The sequence below is a fragment of the Misgurnus anguillicaudatus genome, chromosome 10, assembly GCF_027580225.2.
Source record: "Misgurnus anguillicaudatus chromosome 10, ASM2758022v2, whole genome shotgun sequence".
Taxonomy (NCBI): domain Eukaryota; kingdom Metazoa; phylum Chordata; class Actinopteri; order Cypriniformes; family Cobitidae; genus Misgurnus; species Misgurnus anguillicaudatus.
The window spans coordinates 29,613,695-29,623,543 of NC_073346.2; the positions used below are offsets into that span (position 1 = coordinate 29,613,695).

The 9,849-nt window shown below is 33.8% G+C and overlaps 1 protein-coding gene across 3 annotated transcripts; it reads right to left on the bottom strand.

The window, feature by feature from the left end:
* Window positions 1-161: 161 nt before the first annotated feature.
* Window positions 162-9,375, bottom strand: selenbp1 (selenium binding protein 1). 3 transcript variants are annotated; one of them, XM_073872330.1, is made up of 13 exons: window positions 9,258-9,375; window positions 8,832-8,955; window positions 7,287-7,343; window positions 6,531-6,643; window positions 6,258-6,446; window positions 6,009-6,126; window positions 4,684-4,866; window positions 4,134-4,319; window positions 3,962-4,036; window positions 2,723-2,844; window positions 1,236-1,328; window positions 860-982; window positions 162-565 (listed from the first exon to the last, which is right to left on the bottom strand). In XM_073872330.1, the coding sequence occupies exons 2-13, from the start codon at window positions 8,833-8,835 to the stop codon at window positions 407-409; spliced, it is 1,422 nt and encodes a 473-aa protein (XP_073728431.1). In that variant the 5' UTR covers window positions 8,836-8,955; window positions 9,258-9,375; the 3' UTR covers window positions 162-406. The 3 variants fall into 3 exon arrangements, with proteins under 3 accessions (XP_073728431.1, XP_073728429.1, XP_073728430.1); XM_073872328.1 differs by having other exon boundaries at window positions 3,962-4,040; window positions 4,138-4,319; window positions 9,258-9,373; XM_073872329.1 differs by lacking the exon at window positions 9,258-9,375 and having other exon boundaries at window positions 3,962-4,040; window positions 4,138-4,319; window positions 8,832-8,982.
* Window positions 9,376-9,849: the final 474 nt, after the last annotated feature.

Consider the following 9,849-nt stretch of genomic DNA (forward strand, 5'->3'; position numbering starts at 1 on the left):
ATTGTTGTATTGTACAACACATTCCTAACTATTTCTGCAGTTATTATGTTAGACTGCATCCACTTTGTGCACTTTCACCTTGTGTTTAAAAACCTATTTTGCAATTCTAATGATCTGGAAAGCCCTTGCAACAACAAATGAAAAAGACTTCAGGACATTGCTGAGTTAAACATATTTATTAAAAATGAATGGAAATTAGTTATGTCAACTCATGTGATTCACATAATACACAATTTGTTCTTAAAGTTGTTATTTGATATGCCCTTAATACCATTAAGCATTTGGTCCGTACAACCAATAAACATGATTATAATAATGAGGATGACATCTGACATCCTCTCCACTAAATGGTGAGTACTACATACATGATAGAAATAATTGAGTACATGATGTCATGGTCACATTTTTACAACCAGATATCAGAAGTGCAGTCTCCACCAGGATATCTGATCTCGTGTGCAAGCGCTGGACCATCTGGTTCTGCTCCAAAATCAACAAGAAAGTTCTCGTTGAGCTTCAGGCCACCTTTATCCGTGTCCACATCAATCTGCATCATTACCGAACCCTCCCTGAAGAGAAAGTAAAAGAGATGTTGAAGCATGAATAAATCACTTAGATCACATCTGAAACTACTTAAAGGCACATACAGTCTTTATTTTTCATGTTAACCTATACTGACACCTGTAGGTTAAGATTATGCAGAACAGTCCAACAATGACAGGGTAAAAAAGTCAATAGTATTGTGCTGGTCAACATGTCGACTCAAAGAAAGGTGATTTAATAATTAACGAAAGTAGTAATTATTTATTTGTATAAAAAAGTAAAATACTGCTTATATATCATGTAAATAATATTTTGTCTCCTTGACAAGGTCTGGGTAGAACTGCTTGTCCCATCCACTGTATAAAGAAGTTGTAACATAGAGTCTTTTTCCATCCAAGCTCAGCTGTATCATCTGAGGACCTCCCTGTATCCGCTTTCCCTGATATGGAAAAGAAAAATTAGAGTCCAGCAATTATGTGCACTAATAAGGTCTGTGTGACCTGATGATTTAGAGGACAAATCAGTTGGGTATTCATCATCCGTTTTGTTTTTTGAACATGGAAAAATGCTTGGGCTTATTGTATCTGCAAAGGCTATTGATGCAATTGGTTTATTTTGTTATTCATTTTTGTGAACAATGCAAAAACATGTCATCTTTACAAAATGGTGTCAAGTACTACATGAAAAGGTACCTTTATTATTCTTGGGCATGGCTGGCTATCTAGTTCTTGGTCCTCCAACACCTTGACTGGTCCACCTTTCACAATGCTGCCCCCCAGGAACAACTTCAAAACATTCATTTATACATTTAGACAGACAATAACTGTACTGTTTGCAAAATTTACCCCATACAGCAAATTAGAATTATGAAACTATATGAGAGCCTGTGAAAACTGATGATTTATAAAATCATCTTACATAAAGTAAAGAACATTTTGTGAAATAAAATGAAATAAAACTTTGATCTCTTTAATAATTACTGAGTAAAGTCATGTCAAAGATTATTAGATCATCTAACCTAGATTTTTCAGACAGGGCCACATTATTGTTATGTTAACATTGTTATGTTAACATTATTAACAAAGTACATCATTTGCAAAACAACATACACAATCTATGCTGTATATATTAGAAAGTAAATTGACAAGAATAAACGTAGTATGAATGCCTACAAAAAGTATTGATTGCACTATAATATTTAATAGCAATAGTATTCTACAGGGCTAGAAATGGCAGAAATTCACTGGGGGGACCCTAGTTTGAAAAGGGGCGGGTAATTTTAGATAACGTCTAAGATAGGTTTAAAATAACATAACATTTCTGATATTACACAAGATTTTTTTACTTAGTTGTTTCCTCCTAAGTATGTTTTCTTAAGTATTGAAGTCACACAAACGTTTAACAAAAAATGTGTCCTCAGGCTAAATTTTTTTTGTAGTAGTGTGTAAAAATTTGGATTTTTTTTTAGGTAATGAATATGTTAAAGGGGACAGTTCACTTTTTTAGATGTCAAATAAAACTTTGGTGCCCCCAAAGTACATATGTAAAGTTTTAGCTCAAAATATCATATAGATAATTTATTATAGCATGTTAAAATTGCCACTTTTTAGGTGTGAGCAAAAATGTGCCGTTTTGGGGTGTGTTAAATGCAAATGAGCTGATCTTTGCACTAAATGGCAGTGCCGTGGCTGAATAGTGCAGATTAAGGGGCAGTGTTATCCCCTTCTGACATCACAAGGGGAGGCAGATTTCAATGACCTATTTTTTCACATGCTTGGAGAGAATGGTTTACCAAAACTAAGTTACTGGGTTGATCTTATTCACATTTTCTAGGTTGCTACAAGCACTGGTGACCCAATTATGGCACTTAAACATAGAAAAAGTCAGATTTTCATGATATATCCCCTTTAAATAAGAGGAAAAATCTGAAATATAACTGATACATCAGTCATACAGTGCTAAGCAAGATGAATTATTATAAAATAATAGTTGCAATAAAAAAACTTATTATGGGAAGTAATTTTTAAAAAGCTATTTAGTTTATATATTTCCTTCTAACTATTTTGAATTCTAGGTAGAACTCCGATCCCTCTCAAAATTCACCCTGCGTTCCCCCATTTCCAACCCTGATTCTACCTAAATATGACTTTTAATATGTAAACCAAAGAATCTGTCTCACCTGACCCACCATACGTGGGTTTCTCCGGTCAGTGATGTCATACTGACGGATGTCTCCATGCAACCAGTTACTGAAGTATATGTAGCGGTCATCCAGTGAAAGTAAGATATCTGTAATGAGACCTGTGGGAAGCAATAATTCAACAATAAAAGTAAAAAAATCCATTAAATAATAACTGATAATTACATTTCACTTTTTGCTATTGCAAAGTTTTTGTCTGTTTTAGGTTTTCCCAAAGAACTCAGATACTTTGCTGAGGGTTGATTTTTTCCACAATACAATACAAAACAATACAATATTTTTTATAAATATACAGAATATTTAAACAAAGATGTCACAAATATCCACACAAACACTGAAGTAAAAGATCCAGTAAATAGTCTCAAAAGGAAGAATATGGGTGATTCTCACGAAATTAGACTTATGAGGTGTCATGAAACATTTTGATAAAAAAAAATTGTTGGACGGGACATACACACAAGATGGCTACCAGGGTAAGCAGTTCTTATTTTTTCTCTCCAGATAAAAGTTGAAATTTTGTTTGTCACAGTATCTAGACAACTTTTTAGTTCTCATTACCGAAACATGAGTTTGTAAATGCATATATTTAATGTAATATCATGTTGCGGTAATGATCATTTTTGATAATGATAATCTAAAAAATGTAAATAATTTTATAGGGAATATGTTTGAAATCCTCTAAAAAATAATGGTTATAGTAAGTTCAGACCTTAATCTTATATGTGCGAAAAAAATTGGCTTCAAGGGGTTTTAAAAATTCTGATGCTGGACACAGATTTCGTGAGAATCACCCATATACATAAAAGTCTATATAAATGAAGAGTTTCGTTGGAAAACGAGATAACCACCGTTTTTTTAATTACTCAGAAATCTCGTTTTTTGGTTGTGCATTCCAATTAATTTCAATGCAACTGCAGTTGATTTGTTTTGATTTAAACCTTCATAACTTAAAAAATACAGCTATGTAGCACCATAAAACAAAATAATAACATGATAACATAATAATAAACATGTTTTGACAAAAATGTTAAAAAATGGATTTATCTCGTTTTGCAACGAAACTCTTCAAATATACATAATTTTTTAAACCAATATGTCATGAATATCCACACAGACCCTGCAGTAAAAGATCCAGTGAAATAGATATAATGTAACCACAGATAAAACATACACTGTATGCACTTTTTTGTGCATGGTACAGTTAAAATCAACGCTCACTTGGCATCTCAGGAAGAGCCCAACCCTCAACCTTTTTGCTAGGAACTTTGATGACCCGCTCTGCTGCCCAATCCCCTTTCTGTGAAATACGAAATGTAATAAAACATAACATAGTTTTTCTAAACAAGTTATTTACAGTAGATTTTATGTCCACAATGCATTTGAAAAGCACTTGCCGGAGTCTTATAGAAGCGAAAGACCGTGGCCCCTAGCGCGCAGCCCACAAATCCCTCGCTTGCAGCGGGGTCATGCAGGAATCGGACCTCAAGAGGAATTTCACCCTCTTCTCCCAGATCCAGAGTCTGAATTCGCTTATGTGTGGTCCAGTCCCACACATGAATGCTCCGTCCGTAGAGTCCTACAAATTTATTTTAGTGGTGTCAATCAATTAAAATATTGAAGTTTTTAATGAATGCAACAAGCATGCAATTCTTTTTTTAATAATATTGATTTACAAATGCATAAATATTTGTGCAAAATGCACATTTCACCAATGCATTTTCCATATAGAGGGTCTTCCTCCACTATTTTAGGTATGCAATGTGTGCATGCAAGAGATATAATAATATACAGCAACATAAGAGCGAAATAAAAAAATTGATGCAATAATGTGTACCTGTGACCTAACCCTATAGTTCTCATATCATTACATCCTAAGACAAATCATCTGGTTGTGTTTCTCACTTTTGTAAGATGCTTTGGATAAAAGAATGTACACGTACCAGCTTTGACATCAGCAGGATTAAAGCCGTACACCAACGCTTTAGGCGCTCCCCACTCGGTGCTTATCATGACGTTATGACGAGGCTGGTACCAGAAGTCATAACCAAAGGGTGTTGCTTCACCCGGCAGCTCCCAGTTGCCAATAACTTCAAAGGTCTTACCATCCAACAGCACGAAACCACCTTAAATTATAACCAACTAAGAAGTAAGCCTACACTGAAAAAATGCCTTTCTTACTTAGTAGTTTTGTCTTTTTTTCAATAAAAATATCAAAAAAATTCTTAAATTAAGATGTATTTTTTGTTGAGTAAAATGACCTTGGAAAATAAGTCTAGTTTTAAGACAAAAAATATAAACTTTAAGTAAATAAGTGCTTAAAACAAGCAAATCTGGAATAAGAAACATTTTCTTGAAATAAGTTTACTTTTTTCATAAACACTTAATCCAAGAAAAAGTTTCTTATTCCATTGGCAGATTTTTAAGCTTATTTTAAGCACTAATTCGCTTACATTTTATATTTTTTGTTTACACTGAAAAAAATTCTTAGTATTTTTGTCTTGTTTTTAAATAAAGATTTTTTTTCTAGATGAACAAAACAACCCAAGAAAATAAGTCTAGCTTTTGGACCAAAAATATTAAATTTTTAGTGATTTTGTGCATAAAACAAGCAAAATAAAAAAATCTGCCAATAAGGTAAGCAAATTTTTGTTACATTTTTCTTGAATGTAGATTTTTTCGCTTACCCCATTGGCAGATTTTTTTTTGCTTGTTTTATGCACAAAATCACTTAAATTTGATATTTTTGGTCTACAAACTACACTGCAAAAAATGATTTTCAAGAAAAAAAATCTTAGTATTTTTTTCTTGTTTTCAGTAAAAATATAAAAAATTTCCCAAATTAAGATGCTTTTTCTTGATGAGCAAAACGACCCAAGAAATTAAGTCTAATTTTTGGACCGAAGATATCAAATTTAAGTGATTTTGTGCATAAAACAAGCAAACAAAAATCTGCCAATGGGGTAAGCCAAAAAATCTTGAACATTTTTCTTAAACACTAAATTCAAGAAAAATTCAATTGCTTACCCCATTGGCAGACCCCTTTCGCTTGTTTTATGCACAAAATCACCCAAATTCGATATATTTGGTCCAAAAACTATACCCATCCTCTTAAGTCGTTTTGCCTATCAAGAAAATACATCTTAATTTAAGAATTTGTAGATATTTTTACTGAAAACAAGACAAAAATACTAAAGTAAGAAAGTAATTTTTTGCAGTGTAGTCGAATGTGTTTATCAAAAATACCACGTGGTGGAAAAGCACCTACCCTTGCCATTGCCTGAGGGATCACCGATGGTACTTATCATGATTTGGCCATTGCCTAGGCAGTGAGAAGTGTGGGGATTGGCTAGGCCACATTTCCAGTACAGATCTATGGGCTCCACCATCTGAAGGTAGATTAAACAGATTTATAGGTTTGACATAATCTACCACATTAGTGCAACAACTTGAATATTTTAGGCGTGGGATGCTTCATTATCCATGCTATGATCTAACTGAGAACTTCTCTAAAGTGCATCTTGTGAATCCTTGGAGCTAGATGATCCGTCCCTACATCAATGACGTAGATACGGGAAGAAATCAAGGAGGGCAGAATCAGACGATTGCGTTTTTTGGAAGCATCGTCATGGCAACTGCTACAGGCATTCCAACCAGAATGGTGCAGTTCGTCCTTCATATTGGGCATCGGAAGCCTGTGAATCACCTAGATGTATACAATACAAAAACTTTATGTACATTACCCTTTTTGGTTTATGCATTATGCATATTTACGCATAATTGCTTTTACCTTGCAAAAGTTGGGAGACTTTGGATTAACATCAACAGTTGCAAGGTAGTCAGGTTTTTGGATGTCTGTGTTGCGATAAATGCATGGCAGGTAGACAATCTTTTCTCTTGGCCCTGTTGGAAAATTTTGTGCATGTTTAAATATATTGATCGATATTTGTTTCCTGTCATCTAGTAAACTATTTATATTTAAATGAGACCAGGCTCATAGTACATGGTTAAAGAAGACTCAATACTCAGATTAGGGGGGCCTCTGGTGGCAGGGAGGAAAGGTTGCAAAGGTAATACTTAACTTCTAGTAGGGTTGCCAACTTTCTCACTTTGAAATATGGGACAAAGGATGGCCTGCGGCAGCAGTGAGGATATGGTTTTGTGTATACAGTGTATTTAAGCCATTTGACAAAAATGATAGCTTATCTCCTAATTAAATATTAATTTATAACTCTTATGCCTTGGCAACAGGTTTATTCATAGTTTGTTCATTTACAGCAGGTACTTTTAACACATCCCTTTAACTGAACCATTACCTTTAATATCTGTCTAAAACAAAACACTTGTTACTCCTGCACTAAGGGTAAAAACGAGGTTGTGTCGCAAGACGTCCCATGCGGGACAAAAAAATTGGCTCAAAATACATCCCGGCTAATACAGGACAGTTGGCAATCCTAACTTCTAGTGACTTGCAACTTTTATATTTATTAACTTTTATTACATTCTTCATTGAGGCATTACATGTTTTTATGTTATGTAAACTCACCTTTCATGGCATCCAGAGGGCTTTTATATCCAGGTCCACAGCCTGAGCAGGTTGAAGCTGTAAGCATACCGTAAATGCCAAGAAATTAAAAAAATTAAAATGTGACATTAATTTAAAGCGGGCACACCTAATGTTAAGGGAACATCCAACATGACCTAATTAAAGCTTTTGTATAACATTTCAGCCACTGGTTAAACCTGTATATTACTAATACTAAATCATTACTCTTTGTTTGCGTCAGCATGTACTTATGTGTCTTTCTTCCCAAACATTTACAAAACAAAGTATTACAGCAGATGTTACATTTCACAATAATCTATGAGACAGTGTCTTGGCAAGATGTTTTTCCCGGAACTGAACGCTTATCTGTTGAGAAGTGTTTATAAGTCACATTTAGGTCAGTCCCTCAATGACCATCCATCTTGGTTAGTCAAAGCAAAAGAGAAGCGAACATTAAAAACAAGAGTGTGCATTATTGTATTTTCCTAACATCTTAAATTATAGATGCAACATCACAATTATTTCCTATTGTGTAGTTTAACGCAAACTGAGCTCTATAGAACTACATACAAACAGCTTTTTAATGATTTCTTAATATTTTTAATAGTGCCAGCTTGGCAAAGATTAATGGCGATTAATTCCATACAAAATAAAAGTTTTTTTTACATAATATATGAGTGTCTGCTGTGTGTAACTATTTAGTAAATACACAAGCATTAATTTATGCATTTAAGAAATATTTACATGTATAAATATATATATATATTTATTTATATTTTTATATATTCTATATTAACAATAACATGTAAATATAAATAAAACTGTTAGGAAATGTATATATATGTATGTGTGTGTGTGTGTGTGTGTGTGTGTGTGTGTGTGTGTGTGTGTATGTGTGTGTGTGTGTGTGTGTGTGTGTGTGTGTGTTTAAACATAATAATTACACACAGTACACACACACATATATTGGTCAAAAATGCACTTTTATTTTGCATGCGTTTAATCGCAATTTCTCTTTGCCAACCCTTACGAAAATTAACCATTGTTTTATTGTGGTAAAAGTGTAGTAACCATGTTTTTTGGTGTATTGATTACTATCAGCAAAACCATGGTTTAACTACACTAACCATGGTTTAACTATGCTGTTTGAAAACAATGGATGTCAAAACCATGGTTATTTTGTGGTAGCCATGGTTTTACTACAGTAACCATGTTTTTTAACTGTAGTAAAACCATGGTTAATTTTCGTAAGGCACTGACTTTAACAAATTCAGATTGCAGTGCAAAACTTGAACTAAAACTGCATTAACTTGGAATTGCAAAACTCGGAATTTATAAAAACAATCACGGTCACCTTTGATAAATAACACCATCTACTACGCATGCACAATTTAGTGCACTAGTAGCTACAAAACGGGGAACATTAACGCGTTAATGCAGAATTTGTGCAATTAGTAGTCAATGCATTAATATATTGTAAAACCTACAAAATATAAGAAAATATATTGTATCAGTAATATATTAGCGAAAAACTGGACCACTTACCCATTTTGCTGAACTCACGGTGACTGGAGGAAACTTCTGTACTGAACCAATGAAGCGTCTCGGACAATGTAATATTTCACAGTTGTTGGATGAACTCCAATGATGTTCTCGCCGCCTACTGAACCTATAAAATGATCAATAACATCCGCACCCAGGACTTGTTTTGTATTATTATAAAATGATGAAATATCATTTGCAAACACCGCAAAACCACCTGTTGTCACTCTTTATGTGACACCTGCAAACCAGCAGAAAACGGAAATCAAATATTGACCTGCTAAACATTGCGTAGAAAGCACGCGGGTAAGAAACTTTGTTGTTGCAGCTACTGTACACTTCTCTCGTTATTGTGTATGACTTTTTTACTCATCACTTTCACTAAATATTATAAATATAGCTATTTTAAGGCAAGAAGGTTTTATATACCTGACACTTCTTCAAAAATGGCAAAATCTGTTGGTTGAAAAAGCTTGTTGCGTAATCTTGTGTAAACTGAGGAATGCGCATGCTCAGTATTTAGCGCCAATATTCAGGGTACATACAGACGTAGATGGAGATCATACAAACAGACTTTATTTGAAATGTATTATTAAGTAATTATTTAAGCAGAGTCAAACACACAGAACTTTTTCATCTTATTTTTTTCTCACGCCCTTCATTTTATTAAAAATAGTGACACATCCAAAATACTTTCATTTACATTTACTCTTACTCAGATTATGGTTACATACAAGTCCTAGTATTTATTGTCATTAACACAATTTCATTTATTTGCAAAAAAAAACCTCACCAAAAATCATTCGCAAAAATGAAAAGTACCCACTTAAAGGAAAACAACACCGTTTTTCAATATTTTACTATGTTCCCACCTCAACTTAGACGAATCAATAAATACCCATCTCCATTCAATGCGTGCACCCAATCCTTGTACAGCGCGTCACGAATGTGCTAGCATCCGACCCAGCCCCACTCATTCCTTAGGATCCAAACAGGGATGAATTTAGAAGCCACCAAACAC

What these genes read in the sequence shown, in the direction of transcription:
- selenbp1 (XM_073872330.1), bottom strand. An exon ending in AGTCTCCCAACTTTTGCAAG is followed by an intron (nt 6,447 to 6,530) that starts GTAAAAGCAATT and finishes GTATACATCTAG; the next exon opens with GTGATTCACAGGCTTCCGAT. An exon ending in GGCTCTTCCTGAGATGCCAA is followed by an intron (nt 2,845 to 3,961) that starts GTGAGCGTTGAT and finishes TGCTTCCCACAG; the next exon opens with GTCTCATTACAGATATCTTA.